Source organism: Diachasmimorpha longicaudata, chromosome 2 (assembly GCF_034640455.1).
Source record: "Diachasmimorpha longicaudata isolate KC_UGA_2023 chromosome 2, iyDiaLong2, whole genome shotgun sequence".
Classification (NCBI taxonomy): domain Eukaryota; kingdom Metazoa; phylum Arthropoda; class Insecta; order Hymenoptera; family Braconidae; genus Diachasmimorpha; species Diachasmimorpha longicaudata.
This window is the reverse complement of record NC_087226.1, coordinates 265,286-288,553: the sequence shown is the minus strand read 5'-3', so window position 1 is coordinate 288,553 and position 23,268 is coordinate 265,286. Positions and strand designations below refer to the sequence as shown.

The following is a 23,268-nucleotide window of genomic DNA, read 5'->3' as shown; positions in this document are numbered from 1 at the left end:
AAAATATACGGGCAAAAGCCTTTAAGAGGTCGTTTCGACATGAGCTATTGATTAATATATTATTAATACAAAAAAACACAACTAAGGTCTACATGCAATAGATTTTTTGGGTGACTATATGTACGAAGGGTCGAAAAGAGAAGGTGGACTACCGGACTTATGGTTTATGCAAGAGGGTGACAACATGGGTGACGGACGGTATCGCGGAATATGTTCGATATATGTATGCTCAACAGGATGGGGTTTTCTCTGTCGCATCGTTTATTGCCTGATGTATTGTGCGTTTAAATTATTCCATTTCTGAGTGTGGGTGGATGATAACAATTCCTGACGTCAAGTTTTTCACCGTTGGTTTATGCAGCCAGGCAATTTTATTCACTCAAGTTTTTTTAATTAAACGCGAATCGATTTACGTGGGGTTTGGAGATTCGAATGGTGAATGCGGAAAGAGAGATGAATATTGACAGTTTTTCCATCCTTTTCCTCTTAAAACATAAAATATTTTTTTTGCTTTTCAACAGAAGCGGTTAAATTGGCATTCCCTTCAATTTTATTATTTTTTGGATAAAAGCAATAGAAAGTAGAAATTATGGGAAAAAATCGATTTGTTCAATATTCATGGGTGTACGTGTCCACCCATCTGTCTTTTGTTGTCCAGATTCGTCTTCATAACTTGAAAATGGTTAATGCCAAGAGGTGTAAGTCTTGACAGCTAATTGAAAATACTCAGGGTTTAATTTCAATTTCAGTTTCATTTTCTCGTAGATACCATATGAACCATTCCACTGGTTCATTTTTTTTGTAAATATTCATTATCTATACAACCAAATCAAGGATGAAGAGAACACTTGCCACTGACAGAAGAATTCAATTGATTTTACTGAATAAATTCAATTGAATGATTTGTTGTTGTAATCTGTTTGTATCAACTACAAATCCTGTTAATTCAATAAAATAGATTTTCCTGCGTAGCTGAAGCAACCGAACGGTCATGTTGGTGCAAGCGAGTATTCAGTTATAGTTAATGCTGAATCTCGGGTTAATGTAACACACCATCTAGTTCTAGTTCCAATTCACATTTTCAAGATCATCGTTTATAATGATTTGTGTATACATATCGAGACAGAGACGTTGAGTTGATTATCTGCTGATATGTTTTTCAAAAGAAAGAGTGAATTTAAAAGTGAATGACAACAGATCCATCTGCTGATCAACTCACTGCCTAACCCTCCTCAACCGTCAAAATTAATGGGAGTTGTGGCACCCATTTTCGATTTATTTTCTGTCAAATGAGAGGCAATAAAAATGTTGAAAAAATAACCAGCCCACATATTGAAGATGAACGTTTCTGAACGATTTAATTTATGCACAGAAGACAATAAAAACAACAGCCTCATGAAGAAATGATTTGTTTCTTAATATTGTCGTCGAAAATTGAATACATCTTGTTCGAAACGGGTAGTTTTAAATAATTCCAACTTGTGGATAAGTGTATTAAATGCTTGTATTCGTATTAATGAAAATGACAAAAGGTATACAACACCCTGGACCTGATGAGCGACTCTTGAAACTCTGTTTAGACTCAATAAAACGGAGTATACACACTTCTCTCAATTTCCACCCCTAGAAATGATTTTCCAATCCAAATTGGCAACACGTGAATAGAAGAAATACAAATTGTACAAAAACAAAAAGTCAATTCAACGGAAAATTGATTTTTGATAAATAGTTGGAAGTGTTAACTCCAATATACTGGAAGTGCGTATGAAATATATTTGATTCAAGTAAATTTTTTACATGTTGTGATCGCAATTAGGACTGTTTTCCATCCAAATCAACGGTAAAATAATTGTTTTCATTCAACTGTTCGTGAAAGTCTCTTCAACGTCCTGGACAAAATTCGGAAATTTCCGTGGGAAATATTTTCAGAAGGAATAATCCATCTGTTATAAGTTATCCTCGCTTCAAAAAATATTCCCCCGAAACTCTTCCAATATCCACAAATGCATACATTAAGCGATGAATAAAAGTACACCGATGTGTGAAAAGAATTATTCCCCATCTCCATTTGTTAAAACGTGGCGTATTGTATCCGGGAAAAAGGGTGTCTATCATCTCCCCGGAAACGACTACTAATGCACACACCCTATAGGAATCGCTCATCTTTCATCAGTCTACAGTATACCTCCCTCGTTATATATCCAAACATGTTATCAACTTTTTCATTATTCTTATCATCCCTGGTTTTCAGACTATGTCCATGACAAAACCCAGGTAGGAGTTAACCAAAGCAAGCCAGGCCTGGTTCTAGACTGGCATCATAGCTTGGGCCTGAAACGTTGGATCAATCTTGGGAGGTTCAGCTTGATCCAAGGATGAGACCCAACATGGGCCCACCAGTAAAAGACAGACCTGATCTAAGCTAATCTAAACCAAAGCCCGACGTCAATCAGGCCCTAGAATTAAATTGACTGAAAATCACAATTAACATATTTTTATTATATTTTCCATTTATAATATTGTTATAGACATCTGCCATCAAGCACTTAAAGATAATGTATAAAAAACTTCGAATCGCATACATTATGCCGTGAAAGTGATGTTTATTTAATTAATAAACCATCGACATATTACAATTGTTGATTTTTTAAATTAAAAAAAATAATCCACTTCATCAACAATGTTCCATAATTTTATGGCTCCATTGGCATAACCAATGGAAAGTTGGAAGCTTGGCGACAAGCTCCGAGCAGGCTATGAACTAGGCTCCTCACTACCGAGCTTCGGGTGAGCTATCGAAGTAACGTTGGCCCTAGATTGGCATCACCATCGGTTGAAGCCAAACCCATCCTAGGAAATAGCAGGTTTGGCAGTTTAGAGTCAACCAAGCTTGGCCCTGTTGTCAATGCTTGGCAATTCCTACCGGTGGGGGAGGGGAAGGCTCATAATTTAAGTAGGAAATGGCCTCTCTATTATGAGTGGGCGGTGACGCATAAAATCGAATAAACATTCTCCAAAAGGTTGAATCCAACGGAATCATCCATGAGTATTTTTAGTGAGAGATTTTAGCACCTCATTTTTGTGGAGGACCCCTCCCTACTCCCCACTCCCCCCATTCTCATTCACTGTCACCTTCAGAAAGACTACTTTCCTGCCCCTCGACACCTTGAGTCTCGTTATAATCGTCCAACTGGTATTATACTCTGGGTGGTTTTGGGTTTTTCGGTTTCGTTTTCTCCTTATTCCTAACGGTGTCGGATTCCGAGACCATGGGGACACACTGAGGACTATACCCCGCAGTGGAGACCCCCTGAGAATTCAATACTCTCTTTATTTATTCTTTTTTTCTCTTCCTGTTGGACTATTCTTTAGGTTCATTTTTAAGCGTCCCCCCCCCCCTCCCACTTCTTTCATCTGGCATCACGTCAACCGTGCTCAATGTACTATTTTGACAAGCGGGGACACGGTTAGCTGTGAAATTTTACCAGGAGTTTCACGGCTCGTGCAAAATGACGATTATGGCAGCACCATTGAGACTGTTATGGGAAATTTAACATGGGGATTTCCTTGTGGGGGTTCGAATGGTGTCATAATCTTTCAGGTAGTGGTTGCGAGCGGTTTCGAAAGGGTATATGAGGGGTGTGGATTGATTACTTTACGTGCTGAAGACATTGAACACTAATTTTTGAAAAAAAAGCGTCAAGAGGAGATTTGGATAGTAGTTTGCCCTAAACACTTTTCAAAAATAAACACAATAACAAATTTTCTTGGCGTATTTTTCACGAAAACGTACATTAGAGGCTCTCATTCTGGTGGGTCAGTGCTACCAACGCCACGAACTGATTCTGATAATTTTATACTGACTGATCGATGTCGTTTTTTTTAAATTACTTCACTTATTGACCTGAGAAATTCCTCAGTTTTTTTTCAAAAATTAATCGTTCTATGCTATTGAAAAACATATGTGGAATAACTGTTTCAACATTTTATAGAATGAGTTTGAAGATTTAAAATGATAAAGTTAAAAAGACATTAGGGTTTTCTTCCTTTTTCGAAAATAACAATGATATAAATATATCTTCGTATATTTATGATTTCCATCAATGCCATTGTGCCTTGACACATTTATTTAACTCCCAATTCGATCGGGCCGGAAGATCATTCTGAGATGAGCTGTCACCCTTGACTTGATTTCTAATTTCCGTGATTTTTTCATCAATTCGCCCATTAGTGCCATTTTCTTCTCTTTCTCATAATTCTTAATGATTTCTTAGTCATATTGCAAGATTTTAATTAATGCACAAATAAAAATTGTATTGTTATTAACTTATAACTAAAAACATTATGACTTTCATTTTATAACATAAAAATAATGTTTTGCGAGTTAGCATGTCGCATGTCCAAAAAAGATGCGCTAGTCCTCTCCTCATTCTAATCGGGGTATAAATAAGAGGGTGAATGAGTTTAACTGGCGAGGACTAAGAGGACAATCGTTCTCTTACTTTCGCCGACGACGTCTTAGATAAGTAGGTCTTTGGCAATTCTCTCTTTCCATATCTCTCATCGTATTGTTTTAGATTCGTGTTATGAAATCCCTGTATTGTGCTACAAACTAAGCTACTGATTTGCTCAAATTTTAATTGACTCGACATCTCTGTAGAGACCTTTTGTGATAGCCCACATCTCGATTTAGGTATTTATTATTTCGTGTATAATGTGATTCGGGCATTACCCGCTAATCTAACTCTATTGCGTAATTAGTTTCTTGTATGGCTTATTTTTCAAGTTGTAACCGTCGAGAATGAAATTAATGCAGAGGAGATTAAAGAAATAGAATAGAATTGTTACAATGGTGATAATTTTACTAGAAAAATAAAATACTTTGCACACAACGGCCATGCGGAAGAATGTTGTTAATTTATCAACAAAAAAAAACAATACAAAACCTAAACAATGGCAATAATCGAGTTCTTTTATTTATGGAACTCGACGAAAGTTTCTTATTTGATTGGTTCTTTTTTAATTAATGGGCAATTCATCAATTAGTGTAGTCAGTAGGGGAGTAGTGGGGAATGGCTCGTTAATTCTTTACCTCTTGTCGGATACTCTCGAGTGGTTCTCCAAGATAAAGTTGAATGACTTTTTTGTAGGAAACTTTTTCCGATTGGATATTGGCTTCAAGTTCTACGTGTTGCCGCCCCTGTACAGTTGGATTTTTCATTATAGATCCTTTTTCCTTCAGTTATGGATTTTCTACTGAAAGTTTTGCCTTTCTTTTTGGAGATATCACAGTTGAAAAGTAAAATCTAATGGGAAAATGTGGTGGTTAGGTGTGAGTAGGTGAAGTCCAACATGTGATTGTGAAATGGAGACGATATATTTATGGAGAATTTATATTGAATCTTGTACTAAAGATCAGAAGGAGATTAATATAAGTTAATACAGGGTTAGACAGGCTATTATAGGTTTTTACAGGATGCCCCACTTGAAGCAATGCAACTTAAAATCTCCTGAGGGGGTGGGCAGGTGTGAGGAAATGTTTTGAGGCATTGTAGGGTGTCATTTGCGGGCGACATTTGATGCATGCTTTTTTTCAGCTTTCAACGTCATGCTTGCAAGCTGCAAGCATAGGCAGCTCTTTTGAATGACAATCGCAATTTCATTCGTGTCAATTACGGCGTTTTTAATCAGAAAAGACGACGAAAATGAGTTCTGGTATAAAACTGAAGATTTCGACTTGTTTGGCGTGACCCAGGATATTCACCTCGTGGAGGTAAAGTCTGCTCCTATCCCTAACGTTAAAAAAATAGCACAAACATGAACTCGTAAGCCCATTCTCCATTCTGCTTCCGTTTCTAGAAATGACCGAAGGAAATTTCTCAAGATATTTTTATAAATTTCCACATAATTAACAAATTATATAATAGTATATTGGATTGCAAATGGGAACAGGGGGAATGTTAAGAGGAGTGGGGTAATGATTTTAGTAGTCCTAGGACAATTCCCAGCAGAGCAATAGATGAGGGCTCGTGTGATGAGAAAGCTCGCCTACAGCTCGTTTCCCAGCCCTCACACTTGTCAGAAAATCGTTACCGCACTGGCTGCGTAATATAATAAAGTTCAGTGGGGAAGCGGTAAAACGGTTTAAGTTGATTTTTCTTCGACATTGATATTTGCAAGTTAATAGACTCTCCAACACGTAATGGCTCTGTGGCACAAATAATTTGAGCTCGATCTTGTAGATAAAATCTTCAGATATCGCGAATGGGCGCGAACATTCATCGGCTAAATATATCGTTGCAAAGTCTTGTTAAAAAGTGAAATCGAATTGATAGGAATGAAGAATCAATAATAACGCGTAAAGTATTGGGCACATGACTTGTGTCGAATAGTGTTGGTTGTCGGCTTGTTGTTTTATTTTTTCTTGGAATAAAGTACGTTAAAAACTGAAGCTAAAATGCTGTTCAAGAGTCCAAGAGCCGATATAAAACATAATCACAAAGTCCCTTAACATGAAGGAAGGACCACCTCCCAATGAACTGTCAAGATTTCCCGAGACTGCACTTGAAAGATTGTAAACGTCGTCGACTGTAAATGTCGTTGGCAGCATAAACTCCGATCGAAACACTTTCTTTGATATAGAAGTGCAGGACTTGCGTCACATAAAAGAAGGTCACGTTAGGTGAAGTGAAGGTACCCGAGAAGGGGGGGGGAGGGCGCAAGTTGGAATGAAAAGTAGGTAGGCTGTAGAGCTTTGTAGCTAGTGGTTGGCAAAAGCGAGAGGAATGAAAAAAAAAATGAAATCCCGAAGTGCTGGCATGTCCCTCGTGACAATTGTGTCTGGGCAACGGGCACCTCAAGGGTCGACGCCTTTTCTGAAAGGGCTGTTTTTACTCTGAAAAACGCTGTACTCAGACATCAAAGAAATTTTCACCGTTGCGTATTTCTCTCCTATTACTTTCATTTCTTTTTTGTTTTCTCAACACCGAGAGTCGTTTGAAAATCCGTATTCTTTCACTCAAACTTTTACGGAAGTTATTCAGATAACTTAAGAGACTGAAATCTGGTTAAGGATGCAAGAGCACAGGGCGCACTTTGTTTTTTATGTTGAGAATGGAAAGGTCGGAGGGAGGAAAAATTTTCAATGGCCTTTTAACTGTAATTGCACGGAAGATGAGTTAAGGTGGAATGAGGAGAATTAAGTGATTAAATGAATTTACCTGCAGGTGAAGTTCTATCACTATCGTATGAAGTGCTCTCCCGAAAACCTCCAATGTACACCGGAAGTAATAACATCAAAGAAATACTTCGCCCAATAGTTCCAAAAAAATATTTTCCTGAATCAATGCAAATTCGTTTGCTTTGATTTGTTGTTAGTCATTTCGAAGAATCAATTCATAGTAAAAAATATTTAATTTCTTTTTTAAAAATATTTCTTTGCATACCTTGACTCCTGGAGAGGCCTTGTCTATCTCCAACAATAGATTGTATAATTCTGTAACTCCTCTCACATCATTTCATCCCTTCCTATTGCACCATCTCGCTACACACTCAATCTTGTTAAAACCATCATTCCTTTCTTTATTAACACTCAGGAGCAGCAGCTACCATGTATATAATATGTAAATACTTGGTTGAAGGTCCTCGAGCGATGGTTTTCAATTTCTTTAAAATAAATTAATATTTCTTTGTCACTTTTCAAAAAAATATTTTTTTGATTCATTCATTTATTTTCTCCATGTAGTACTCGTCGATGTCTATTATCCAGAGTCTTCTCACATATAATACCACAAGTGGTTCAAAATTATCGAATATTTGCCGATAGATTCGTTGCAAACAAATGAAGGAGTCAAGTTTTTCAGGCTAAAAAATCACGAGTGCGAAGCACGAGTGATTTTTTAGCCTGAAAAACTTGACGACTTCATTTGTATGCAGGGAACCTAGAGGGAAATATTCTATAATTTTGAAGCTCGAGTGGTATTCAGGGGATTATTTTTCCTATCCAAATTTCGGCCAAGAGAATTGTGCCATGACATGAAAAGAGGTTTATTTGGTTAAGTGTCGTTTGTTTACCAAAATATTCAAAAAATTATCGCTGATATTCGAGGTAGGCTATACAAAATATCAACAAATGGTGCAATTCTATTGGCTGAAATTTGGGTGGGAAAAATAATCCATTTTATTTAAAGCTAAAGTCATAGACGAAGAAATTTTCAGAGCTGCGAAGATGCTGGTAATGTGGGTAGTGAGAGCAATTGGTGTTTTCGGAAAAGGCACTTTATACAATTATGATAGAACTTCACTTACAAGGACGTTCGCATAATCATTTGACTATATTTTGCACTTTTTTCTTATGAATAAATTTAGATGTTTAATTACCGATAATCTCATATGTCTCATGTTTTTACAATTTTAATGGTATGATTCGCTGAATGAGAAGGATCTCTCTGGCCCAAAACTAAATATCTTCAATTTTTATTAACATTTTAGGAGCTTTCGCTGAAATCACGTCTATTTTTTACTTATCATTATTCTGGTTTCAAGCTCAAAGGATTAAATGCCGCCAATAATTTATCGGTATTTAATTTATATCATCTATATTACATGATTATCATAGCTCTGTCATCTAACTGATTACAAAGACTTTCTGACTTTTGCATGCGTCTGAGGCCGATTTCGCTCTGATCCATGCAGACTTAATCGTCTCTTAAATAGTGCATTGACTGTTTATACTTCATCACTTAGTCAGCATAATTCAATTACGCTGGCAAGTGTCACGCTTACACTGCTGTATCGCCACACCTTCAACAATAACGCAATTAGCAAAATCTCGGGCACAGTAATTATGTGCTATTCGGTACCATATTGATGTCACCCTCCTCCCCCCCCCCTCCATAATGTCGAATCGCGATACAATTACAAATATAAAAAACTTAGAATTGTGAGGTAGGAAAAAAACAAAGGGACGGAACCACAAGAGATGGGCATTCATTCTGCTCTTTGGTCCTTGTTATTCTTCTTTTTGCTCGCGTCCCTTTGACCCTGTGACATCGGATGCTTCTGAATACACACACGTAGTCTCGAAAACAGGTAATCGTATTGGTTGGGCTGAAGAAATCGTATCTTACGGGGAAATCGCAGGAAAGAATATATATTCAGCACACGTGTGCAAGGGGAGACAATAAATTTTCTCAAACTATTCATCGAGTGTGTTTATCTTTGTTTATTATTTTAGTCAAGCAGTCGCGAATGTAAACAGGACAATGTCAACAAGAATTTCCATAGTAAACGGGAAAAAAAAATTTATAGTTTTCGTTTCAGAATATCTCTATGATTGATGGCTAGGGCAAGGAGGGCAGATGATTTTTTTCGGTATCAGGGTTCGATCGCACCAAACAGTCTTAAACAACTGAACTATAAGGAAAGCTTATCTTTTCCTTTTTTCGTTTTAGTGTTGACATCTGTACATAAGATTTACTTTCACCGTCAATCTATTACTTAATTGACAACCTACATTCCTTTAAATATTGACAAATTATTTCTATTTACTTAGTCTGCTCCATTTGCAAATTCGTTTGTTGTATAAGGAGGAGGAGGAGGAGTACAGGCAGGACTCTAGTTAACGATTTGCTTCTTTTGATTTGGAAATATAGGCAGTGCAACAGAATGTGCTGCGCTAAAGCAGGCTCGGTCCATTTATGATTCCAACCGGGTGTAGTAGTTTTCTCTAATACCATTAACACTGACAATAGACTCTCTGGGTAATTTATATAACTTGTACTATTATGGGTGTGAAGGTGGTTTAAAGTATAAATCCACGCATTTAGCGCCTTTTTCCTTATGGTTCGCTGTTTGTGCTAGATTCATGTTTGCTGTACTAGAGCATTCCTCTATTTTAAAATGATTTTGGCAATTTGTGCAGGGAAGCCTATCCTTAGTGTGAATGTGGAGAAAAGTCCTAACTCAACAATATCATCAGGAATAATTATGGATGCAGTTCGGCAAGTTATCCATGTGATCAGGGTCATTTAATGAGTGTAAAATATCCGGTCAACTATCGTGCAAATCCGCATAATTACAGAGATAATCATCGAAATATACAGTCCATTAAATCAGTCAAATCATTAGTAGAGAATCACCAGTGCAAATAATCGCCTGGAAATAATTTGGTGTTGTTCATTGAACCACCTATGCGGTAAATCAGTCCTTCTTTATCATAGCATGACCCATTTTCTGGACGACCCTCATGACAATCTCCCCAAATTTTAGACACTCCCCATGGTCACAAAAATAGGGGTGTTCTTGGAAAAATTAACTACGGTACAGATGGCTACAGAATACAGATGAGGTTCTATTGAGCCCCACAATCACTTATCTCGTATCGTGTAGGTCTTTTTTGCCCAAATTTCCACTGCCCTGTAGCGTGAACAAAATGGTGGTGCAAATAATGAAAACCATAGTAAATTTCGGTCCAGATCGGACACACTTTGAAGAAATGGAAATTGTTCAAATTTTTGCTCACTTGTAGGCTTTGCAGTCGTCCGATTTTCAGATTCTCTTATTTTACTTGGAAATTATGCAGAATAGTCTGAAACGTAATAATGCGTTTATATATATACACTAAGTTTTCGAGATATTCCAATTTTCCCGTCTTGTCAGAAAAAAAAGTTTGTTCATCAATTTGAAATTTGACATAAAATGTCCTCTTGTTTCGAAGGTATCTTTAGTAGTTTTTTTGACAAGTATTTTTCAGCGCAAGTTGTTGAAAGATAGGCCCAAGGTTTTACCCCCATTTTGCTCTAGAGTACACCAATCCGCTTTGGAAGATTGTTGGAAATTTTCTTCATTTCAAAGAATAACGAGAAAAAGAGACTCACCGGCTCCGAACTCTTTCAATGAATTAAATAAAAAAAAAACACATGTCCAATCCCTCGTCTCCACACTTCTCAGAATTTGAGATCAGAAAAATTTTCTGCAAATAACAAACTAAAGATACTGTGAATCGTTTTCAATGAATCATTTCATCGTAGGGAAAAATTGCATCCAAAGTTTCTCCACTGATGGTAATTAACATTTTAGTAGCAGGTATACTCAAGGGTTGTGGCAATAACAGCTATCAGAGTTAAACGTAATTCGTAATTAAGCGATGGAAGGCGCCAGGACACAGTGTACAAGCCCTGGCTTTCGAGGCACTTGCTCAAGCATAAGGGTGAACCATCCAGCGATGTGATCCACCGGCAGTGCTATTCAATGTAACCGATACCGTCGTACGCTAACGTTCACTTAACTGTTGGATTGTAGCTGATATAGTAGATTCGCTGCTAGCAACCAAATGCAAATCCCAATTTGAAACTTATTACTACTCTGTGAAACGCTGTGCTATAGACCTACAAATCTACATGTTAATAATTAGTAGTCTGGCTCCTTCCCAATAAAATCTCTGGGCGTTTCCGAGATAATCCTCTCGACGGTTCATCAATTAAATAGATACTCTCTTCACTCCCCTGACATTACGCATCTTTCCGATGCGACAGAGTTCCTATTCCCTCATTAGAAAACACCTCCTCCAACGAAGCAAATCGATAAACACTTCAATTGAGGCCCTCCGTATTTTTCCCTCAGTTTCGATCTGGCATTACACTAAGTAACAATCTGTCAGGAATATATCGAAAAAGTATTTGTATTTTACTCTGAAAATAAGGATTCTGTAGAATAAGTATAAGTGTGTATTCCTCATATTGCTGGGATTCAACAGCTGTTGCACGTTTCAATATTGATCATCGTCAGTAGGAATCCAGACTCCCTGATCAACGGTCATCGAAATTCAAATAAAATCAAATAAATGAGTATTGTGACGGATGTCCAATACTGATAAAGACCGACATTATCATCGACATTGTAATCAGGAGTCGTTTAGGTGTTCTGGTAATCGGATAAAGAGATTCAGTCACAAAGCGATAACAAATTGATTTTTCCACCATTTAATTGTGTACTATGAATAGATCAAGTAACAGAGGAATATTTATCAGTATATTTTCCATGTGCCGTAATTTCAATAATTAAGTAGGTTTGAAGTCTTTTTTGTTTGTTCACTCTTTGTCGACTCACTTCACATTTGGCATTTTCAAAATGACTGCCCCGTCAATGTTTAACTGTTCTATTGCTATTTAGTACAAACGATTTCATCAATTTCACTGATTCATCAAACAAACTTAAGAGGAACGATTTTATTGTACAATTGCGACACTCAAAACGGGGGAAGGGGAGAACATAATGAGTGATTAGGGTTCTCCTGATCACCAGGAAATAGAATTTACTGGAGTCATCTTGCCGTCATTTTTCAAACTTTGAATGAACACATATTGAAGATGAACGTTCCTGAATGATTTAATATGTGCACAGAAGACAATACTCTCATGAGAAAATGATTTTATTCTCAAATACAGTCGTTGAGAATCGAATATACTCAAATTAAGTACAAAATATACCGAAAGTAAGTATGTTATTCTATTTATTTCACAGCGGATATACTAGAATCAAGTATATAATACAGTTGATTTAAATTTTTTGCCGTGAATTCTCTACTCAGTTTAAATTCGCTCATTTCTTCGGGACATTCGCCATACAATTAACTATTAGATAACTACCGACATATAAACAGTGAAAATAACAACCTAATCACATGGAATAAATCCAAAATGCAAATTTCCTCGCATTTCCTAAATCACCTGTCACATTTCCTGAGGCCACCCAAAATTCTCGGCTCCTCATAAAATAACTACCATCATCACAATCACAATTACGAGCTACGAGTTTTTTTTTTCGGCCAGGAGAGAAAAATGAGTCCAGAGACATTATAGGGGAGATCCCGATTCAATTCATTTTCCAGAGAGAAAGAATTTTTCATTTTCTCTCTGAATATTCTCCATCGACAATTTTTTCCACTACGCAGGGATAATCCAATTTCCACTGGAAAAAAATCTAATTTCCCTGGAAAATTTATTTTCCACATCGCGGAATCGACTCGACAACTGCAGCCATTTACCCATAAATCGGATTAAAAATAATCTAACGAGAGCGTGATGGACTATTCCGAATAAAAGTCGAGTCCAAATCGATCCCTCAATTAAAAAACAGTTCTTGGAGTGATTTTTTCTTTGAGCATCGGCGAATGTGAGTGGTTATCGATATAATAATGGTCGCGCATGGATGGAGAGGATGCGCTTGGAAGAGCCATTGTTGGTTGTCAGTATCCGGCTTTGCTCATTGTTCTCGAGACTATCCATACACACGCCCCTGCAGGAATACATATACGTTTCTCCTCATTCCCCCATTTTCTCCCTCTAATGTACGCTCGGCTGAAAGTTAAATTAGGTTTACGTCTCCTGAGTGCATTCAGCTGAGTACAAAAGCTGTCCCTTAATGTGTGAATATGTTGTCTTTAGATTTTTATGGACAACTGGAGAGTGATAAAAAATAAAAAAGCTTTGTACATAAGGGGAAAATAGAGTTGACGTAAAAATAAATAGTTTTGCTGATGAGGAGCTACTGCTCGAGAATGCTCATAAAATTTCCCGCGTGTTATTTCGAGAGTATCCCCGAAACTGACAATTTTATTGGCTTCCGGACGGATGCCGGATTTATTTTCAGCATTGCACACGACGTTTGCAAATATTGCAGTGTGAATTTGAACGCTATGAGCTCCCATTCTCATGATCTCATAACCCATTCTGAACCGATGGCCTGAAGATGTAGACTCGATGTTGCGAAACGCCGGCGCAATCCTGACAATAAACCAGGCGTCGATCCCGAAGCCAATAAAATTGCTGATAATGATTGATCCTAACTGGGAAAGCATCAGAGCGAGAATATAAAAGATTCCTTGACAATTAATTCATTCGAACGCAATGATACCCTTAACAGGTTGTTGTTAAATGATCACCTGATCATTTCCTCCAACAAGATTTTTACTATCCGCCGTCAACAGTTGTAAGTTGATTAAATTTCATTGATAGATCAATGAATTTGGCGAAATAGTAAACGACAAGTCTACTGAATTATTGAAATTATGAATTTTTTTTGTCATCTATAAGAGGTTGATATAGTAGATAACAAAATCAATTGGTTAGCGATTATTACCAGTGACAATGCAATATATTTGAAATGGGTATAAAATATACTTGATTTAAGCGTTTTTTTCTTTCCGCGAAGATTTCTGGAAAATTTAGCGTCTTCAACAATTTCTAGATTACAATCGGAAATGCTCCATTATACTATAATTTTTTATTTAGTCTAGTCACACTCCATAACTCACCCCATCCGTTATTATTTCAAGTTATCCATGAACTCTTCTACGAATAAGATTTTATAGCTTCTTCAGATATTTGTGGAATGACAAACCCATAAAAATATTGTTTTCCACAAAAAGCTATCCCTACTTACTATTTCCGTCTCATCAATAACTCCTCGCATACACAGATGAGTGAATTCTCGATAAATAAAATCGTAAAAAAATCTGAAAGTACAGAAAAAAAATTGGAGAAATAATAATCCTTCGACCCCCGTAAACCCGGGATTTTATGAGCAGTAACTGAGCAGAAATATGAGAATTGGTTTGTTCAGAGACCTTACGACGATATCCCACCGTCGATTCCTCTTTTATTCTCTTCTATTATGTTTATTTTTACCTGCAGTATGCGCCATTCAGCGACGGCGTTGGCTTCCGAACCTCTGTATGAGCAGGAAAGGAAAATAAATAAGAGTAATCATGAGGTGGGAAGGGAGTGAGTTGTAGACTACACGCACATGGTCATGGCATGTGTTTGCAAAAGAGGGACCAGTTGGATTTTACGTTGGGAGCTAGCCTTCCATGTATACGAACAACGCACCTATCAAACATGTGTTTAGAAAGAGGAATTAGAACTCAAAGTCTTATATTTCCGATAATTATATCTTGTCGTGGTAATAACACTGATGATTAGATAATTATGTGTGCGCTTCCTTACCTATGAAAACGTCTATAGGAATGGGAGGGAAATCCTGTATCCAGACCACTTTAAGCCCTCAAAGAAAAAGATATTTCAATCAAGTACATTTTACCCTTGAGTTAAGTCACATTTACTTGATTCAAGTATCGAGTATATATTCTATACTTGAAATAAGTCATATATTAAAATAAGGATTTTATTATACTTATTGCAGTTACATTGCAGTTTCAATGGTACTCTTGATAACAAATTCATTTTCACACCATTTTATTATCTACTATGAATAGATTAATCAATCTCCTATAGATGATGGAAAAATTTCGAACAAAATATCACTAAAAGGATTTACCACTGAGGATTTCCAGTAATGCCTTCCTTCATGCGTTACAATTTCAATTTTTGTTTGTTCTTTGACGACGCCCCTTACATTTAACAACTTCAAAATAGCTCTGCTTCATCAATTTCTATCTATTTTATTACTAACTAGTACGAACTATTTCACCAAATTCACTGATTATTGTGGAATGGAGATACTCGAAATTAGCGATTAGGTTTTCTCTCATCATCGGAAAATAAAATCCAGTGGAGCCATTTGGCGTGCGTTTTTAAAGAATTGAAAGACACTTCGAGGATAAACGTTTCTGAACAATCTAATCTATTCACAGAAGACAATACTCTCAATATTGTCGTCAAAAATCGAATATACTTGCATACATACTATACCTAAAATAAATATACATACAGTAATATGCTTATTTAAAAGTTGTAATTATTCAACCGAACACTATGACCTCTCCAATACTCCACTCTATCAATACGGCTATCATTAATTACAATCCGCTACTAATGAATTTCACGGTCCAGCAATGAGCTATGCTCTGAGCAATCTGGGCTATATCCGAAATCTGTACCACAAACACAGTTGAACCCATTCCAACAGAGCATCGGCATTCTGATTACTGGATAGGGCACATTGCACTCCAACACTAAATTGTGAAAATCTGTAACTCCTCATTCTGTACTAGTTTACTTTGCCCGCCATCTTGTTACGCCCTAAAATAATTTATCAATCACGTGGGGCTCGACTTTATTGTGGTGAACTTTCTACTTGTTTTGGACAGTATATACTGTGACTCTAGCAATTTTAATTTTTACATCGTGTGACGTAACAGGAAATTGTTGGATAGGATTGTGGATTTGGTACGAAGAGAATCAGGATTAATTTCGATGAAATTTTACTGAAAGTATAAGTAAATGAAAACACTTCAGTTATAGTGCAGGTGTCAGAGGCGGACAACTTTTTTTAATTTCCATAAAAGCTTTTATTGTTTTTATCGCTAGTTTTAGTGCCAACTAACAGAATTATAAAAAATCTCGGCCTCGTAACAAATTCAAACTCCCATGACGGCGTCCAACTCATCGTTATCCAATCACAATGAGCAAACGAAAAATTGCTGTTCGACATAGAAAAAAAATGCAGGGGAGATCTACATGGGAATATTTAACAGATCTCAAATAAAAAATAATAAACCTTGAAATTATGTAGTGCTGTTTCGTAAATTTAACGAAGATACATATCATTAATGAGAAAATTAATGTTATTGGTGGGAATTTTCATGTGCGAATGAAAGACATTGCTGTACTGTAGAATTTAGCAGCTCTCTGTGCATGCGTGTCGATGGATATTTTGTATCGAGGCAAAAGATGTTTAAAACTTATTTATACTTCTCGAAGATGACTCCTAAAACTTAGGTATTCAGTATTGGATTATTTGTTTCTGTTGCAGGCCTCGAAGCGGAACTTTTCTACGTAAGAGAGGGAGTAATAAACGAGTACGCTATCAAGTTTAACGTACCAGTACCCGCCCAAGTGCACAAGCTTCACTTCACATGGCAAAATCTCGCCGGAAGACCGGTAAGAACATTTCCATGATTACTCCAGACTCAACTCTATCTGTCTCTTCCATTAATATTTCATCTCCACTGTCATATATCTCTTTCTCTGTTTCCTCTCACGATGAAACTTCCATTTGGTATACATTTGGTATTCCTCAAATATTACCCCGATACTGCTGGCTGAACACCAAAAATGCCGATTTGAATGTAAATCGGATGGTCACGCTCCTCTGGACAAACCCAACTCCGATATGAATTCTGAAACTGCTACAGTAAACCGAAAACACTTGAAGGGAGGGTTCAGGGCTGACTGGACACGAACGAGAGTCATTCGATATAATATGGATATTCTCCTCGTTGCATCCTTCACGCTTACCTACTTACAACACTCACTCAGCCATATCTTTCCATTTCTCGGAGAGCCTTTTTTTTTTTTTTTTTTTTTTCATCCGCCTCGAGAGTGACGATAAAAAAATGCCAGGTTTGACATTTGCCAGTGGTGGTATAAAGTTACAGGAATTCCAGATGCCGAGTTTTATTCTCTTCTCCCGCTGGGAGGCAACTGATACCCAGGGGGAATGATCATGTCGATTGTATGACATTCAATATCCCCTTTTATGAGGAAAATGGCAGTTGATGACGTTGATGAGCATTGTTTGCATTCTTTTAGGGCTTCATGTGGAAGGGGAGACCGTAATTTTTCAACATTTTATCCTGATTCTCTCAGGTTTGAATAACTTTTTCAACTAGTGATGATTTATTGGCTCTTTTATTAGTGGAAGTAAGCTCGTCATGTGGTCACCTTACGATTCCTATATCTTCTTTATTAGTATATTCACTAAAATAAGATTTCGAAAATTGTGGTTCAGGAGAATTTGAATATTGGTTCAACCGGCTTGGCAAAGTTTGAAAGCACTTGAAAATGTTAGCCTCTATCAAATTACATTTTCTTCATGTTTGTTGTTGTTTTTGAATAGAAGTGTTGTGTTTCATCGATTTTTCGATTCTCTAATTTCAATTTTAAATTATCTACAATGTTATGAAAAGTAGAAAAGCGGTGTCTGTGTATATATGCACTTTCAAAATTGATTTCCATTGCACCCAATTGAGTTAACAATGAAATAAATACTGAAATCGAGCAATTGATAACACACCGAGAGAAAAATGTGTGAATGTTTATAGCGTAATACAAATTGTTAACTTAGGAAAACTTCAATCTCATCGTTAATCAATCATAATGAGTTGATGAAAAAATACTGTGCAACACAGTAAAAATTGAAGTGAGCCATTATAAAATAAACTGATCTAGATAAAAATATTTAAAGAATTTCTATCAATTTTTCATTTAAACTCAAATAAAAAATTATATACTTTCAAATTTTATAGTCCTGTTTTGCAAATATTACGAAGCTGCATATCATGAATGACAAAATGTATCACAAAATTCATGGTATTCATAGAAATCTTTCTGTGTGAATAAAACACGTTGCAGTATTTCAGCATTTTGCACCTCGCGTGCCCGTCACACTATTTTTTCGGTAATTGTCTGCTTCATCCACTCAAGAAATCACTAAGCTATTAAATTAACAGATGTTTAATCCCTCAAATCATGCAATAAATATTCCCCGCAATTTTATATTCCCTGAGAATATCGGATAGTGTCCAATGCTGAAGAATTTCACCAGACTTGAACTTTGAAAGATGGTGGTGAAGGTTGTTTGTTCGCTTAGAAAACTGAGGGATTTGTAGTCGATAATCAGTGTTGTCTCGTCTTTCTCCTTCGTCTGATGGTTTTGCGCTGTACCCCAGTGAGAAACTTTCCTGTATATCGGTTCAACTCGAGATAGTCCTTATTTCATTGAGCACAAAAATTACCTTCGAACGAAGATTACAGGAAGAGAAACGAGGGGACGATACCCAACGTAGGAGTTCCACCACCACCATTCGAGCAAATGTTACGATGTGGCAATATCTGTTATCTCTCTTCCCAATCATTTTTTTCCTCGTCTTTTCTCATCTTTCGATCATTCTCCTTGGTTTATTGATCTTCATTTTCTCTTTTTGCAGCTATACCGTTCATTCCGTTTGTTTTTCCAACGCCCATCAAACACCTATGTTGTGAACACGAATTCTACACGAATTTCGTGCACTATAACCTTCACCACTTTTCTTCCTCATCACAATGTTATTTATCTTGAGGTTTATTTTTTTCTACGGTATATATTTTATCGGGGAATTCGTGGGTATGAACCCGCTGATAGTCGAGTGGATATTTCCCCTTTTACCTTGAGGATTTTTCAATCTGTGCTTTTTTGGTTTTTGTTTAGTTGATTGAAAAATATAGCCGGGGATAAATTACAGATTGGACGGAAAAGTTCAGGCGAAAAATATGAAGAAGCTATTATATCTTCTAAGAACCGCATAAATTTTATGAAAAAAGGTTCCTTGACAGCCAATCAATTAAGAATGAACAGATGAGGATTAAATGGTGGAGATGGGGAAGAGGGAGTTCATTATATTTAATTTGAAAATCAATTCGTCAAGTGGATGTGAAATTGTGTGGGTGACCGCAACGGTTTTGGAGCTTGTAAAAATTGATAAACTAAATCAATGATTACCATTCGGATATTTTCTCTATATATAAGACGGCCGTTTTGGTAAATGTTAACTGGCGGAAATATCAAAAAGTCTCTTTAGAATTGATAAAGTAATTGCTGGGGTATGAGGCAAACTGAGGATACGGATGAACCAGTTCATTAGGAGATGTAGTCTCATCGAGTTTGCAGCTTTTCCCTCATAAAAATGTATGAGCTACTCGGGTTTGATCAATGGGGTAACGAACTGTGGGTGACGAATGGTCGGGTGTTTACATAAATTGTCAATCATCTTCAACTGCGAAATGATTTTTTGGGCAATAATTCACTATTCCGTAATAATTCATTCCAGTTATTTGACAATTTTATATTCAATTTAATGTTTTGCTTCCGGGTGGAAGCTTCATGATTATTCAAATCTGAGTTTTCAATTTACGGTATTTGTTTGCCCTCTACATTGTGTTCAATTGAATAGAATCTAATTTTCGAAAAGTGGCGAGTTTCGCAGATTGATTTCTAATGGCAATTAGCAAATCTGAAGCAAAAAACCTTTTACTAGGCAATTGCAAACTCGTTAACAGCAATATCGATTCGTGTATTTATACAAAATATAATTCTACACTTGTTTTCAATTTAGCATGAGAAGGCGGCAAAATTAAAAATGGAGAAAAGAAAAGTTGAATGTATTTAAGTAGATTTATATGGATTATAGGAAGAACATATTTTTATGTATCCCCGTATTTCGTCTTTTTCAGCTCCCTTACACGATGGCAGTTGACGTGAGTAATCCCTCGGCATTGAAAAGCTCTTTCAATATCTCCGACGCCGGTGAAATCCCCGTGGGAGGACTGCAAACTTGGGCACTAAACCTTCACTGTGGGTCATACGATGCCGAGGTCGACTTGACTCTGCGTATAAATGTTGCACAAAATCGTAGAAATACAACGAAACTTGAAGTAAAGAGGAAAAAAATATGCCTGAAGGATAAAAGTACATATCCGAGTCCTGAGGAGGTGCTCGTTGCAGCTTCTGGGACAACATCAGGTGGTCAAGTTTTCTATGCTGCCATTGGATGTGCTTGTGCATTTATTGCTGCAATACTCGTCCTCGTTATCGCTTATTATGTGAGGGATAAGAAGGCGAGGAGACATCGGGATCCGTTGCAGTGAGTTCAATGTTCTACCTTTCAATTCCCATATCATATTTTCTTCTATTAAACCGTTAGTGTTCATATTCATCATGTTCTTTCTCCATCCAATTCTATATCCCGGTTTGTCCTTAATTGTGCATAATTGCTGTTATTGCTAAAAGTAATACGATTATGGGAAATTGTGTGTTCCAGTCTGTCGTTTATTGAAATCCTCCAATTACCATAAATTTTTGGATGGGCGCGTCAACGTATTTCCATGAAAATCTCATAAACGACTCAACAGATTTCAATTTTTTTTCGAAAACCTCGTCTCCTCGTTTGGTCACCATCCAAAGCTATGAAATGTCTACCCTCGTTGGTATCAAAATCGCGAAATATCGTCATTTCGTTTTTTTATATTTTATACTCAATAATGTGAGCAAGTTAAAATTTTGTATGATCATAGAAAATTTATTGTTTTGTTGAAGTTGCTGTTACTACTTTCTAAATTCCGGGGGAAATGTCAGTACCACAACTAACTCATATCGCGAATATCTACATTTTCATTTTTGAAATCGAACTGGTGCGGATCCATTCAGAAACAAACTACCAATCCACCAATTGGTAGAAATGAATGAACTGTGGTATAGAGTGGGGGGTCGATTTAAGTACCCGTTTAGTGCGACTTCGACGGATGTACATCCCCGTGGAAGGGGGAGGGGTGGTAGTTAACACGAGTACACACTAATTCCCATGATCACTGAATAATATTTTATATCACATGTTCGTGTAATTCGAAGATTCCATTAGGGTTTTCGGTGGCAGAATGACATTATTCTACCCGGCGTACTTAATTATTATGTATCCAGCAACAACCCACACCGTCTTGATTATGATACACCTCTCGGAAACTATATCAACGGGTGGAAATATTGTGTGAAAATTACGGACGAGTTTCGTAATGCGGGTGTGGGAACAACGGTTCGACAAAAAATACGAAGAGTCTAATAAACGAGCAACAAAGACACAAACTTCTAGTGCCATACAATTTAAGAAAATTTGTAAATGCGACAGATTTTACATACATCGAACAAATATGCAAATACCAAACAACTGTAAAATCTGGGGTTAATCGAAGTAATCTGTAATAGGATGATGTTATTATGTCTGCACTCTAAAACAATAAAAAAAAATATCGCTCCGTAAAAATTAGGTAACTTGGCAGGTACTATTTGTGGAGCGTTCAGTATACGGTTTATTGGACCTTTCGTAATTTTCGTCGGTACTTTGCTTTCACTTGGCAATTGTCACGTAATTTTTATGAAACTATTTCTCCTCGTGAACGCGAAGATTTCACAAAGGACGATGTCATCATCGAAAAATTAATGAAGCGGCAATTGTCCAATTATCAATTATAATTCATTAATGACCGTATCGTTACGATTAGTCTGGCTGGTGTATAATGGCGCAAAGTGTGATTTCATTTTCCCGGCTTTCATTAATAAAGAAAAAGTTGGAAACAACACTGACAACGAAAGTTAGTGACCACTTATGACGAATTACTTTTAGGTGTACGGTGACGAATATATTGTAACGATACTTTAGTAAATTAATGAGTAAATGCTCAGTACAAGAATTTAAGGCGAAAGAGGAATGCAAAAGCATTATAATTTATAAGACTGATAATTTCGAAAAAGCCGAGGGCACATCAAGTTGGTTGAAAGGGAGGGAGCAGACACATACGTAGGAATATATTTTCACAAGTCTAGATGCCCCGTAGGGCATCCACAAGAAAAAGTTTTGAATCTGAACACAACTACTCCTCTCCACTACTTCTAAATAATTTCTAATCGTTATCTCAAGCAAGGGACAATGAATGAGTGTACTGGCCTTAGTTACTGTACATAAATCGTCTATGCTCTTTTAGATAGTGTAATTTTCATATTTTTTGAATCGGTAGTTAAGGAAATATCCGCATAACAACGATCCCATATCCACAATCTCACGATTTAACATTATAAAATGATCAGAAGGAATTGGTGACGTTGGCAGCACTGAACCAACCAAATAGGAACATCAAATGTACATATATCATTCAAATGTTACCAACAGTGGGTTTGAATGTCTTGCCAACATTCAACTCTATTTCCTTCTATTCTAAATTCATTTAAAAAAGACGGTCCATCAAATATAAAAGCTTCTGCTTTATTTTGAAAAAAATTATGAAATCTGCTGAAATACAAATAAATTTTTGAAAAATAGTTGAAACAAAAACAAGAATCTCGGCCGGGATTGGAAAATGGTGGATTAAATTCAGGCTATGGAGTCTGACAGAGAGAATGAGGTGAACAAATCCTCGTCAAGAATCTTCGTTTCGCTTTAATTATTTATTTTCATCATACAAAACTATTTCCCTTTATGTTTCACAAAATTTTAGGTCAAACTACAACACAGAACTGGTTCTTGGCACATTTTGTTTTCCATTTTTTCAAGAGTAATTATATTCTTTTGTCCATACATGATAAAATGATATTCAATCTTCATTTGTTTGTGAGGTGGGCTTTAAGGAAATTCGACCTACAATCATAAAAACCGTCGTCCTTTCTCCATTCATTTCGGATACCGGCTCTATTCAACCTCCCATTTTCAATTTACAATATTGT

General features: G+C 36.6%; 1 protein-coding gene across 1 annotated transcript in view; it reads left to right on the top strand.

The window, feature by feature from the left end:
* LOC135159786 (tyrosine-protein kinase Dnt) overlaps positions 1 to 23,268 on the top strand; it is a 63,528-nt gene that overhangs the window by 30,459 nt on the left and 9,801 nt on the right. Inside the window, exons 2-3 of the mRNA XM_064115824.1 lie at positions 16,774 to 16,901; positions 20,232 to 20,641. Coding sequence (XP_063971894.1) covers positions 16,774 to 16,901; positions 20,232 to 20,641 — 538 coding nt within the window. The remainder of the gene's footprint in view (positions 1 to 16,773; positions 16,902 to 20,231; positions 20,642 to 23,268) is intronic.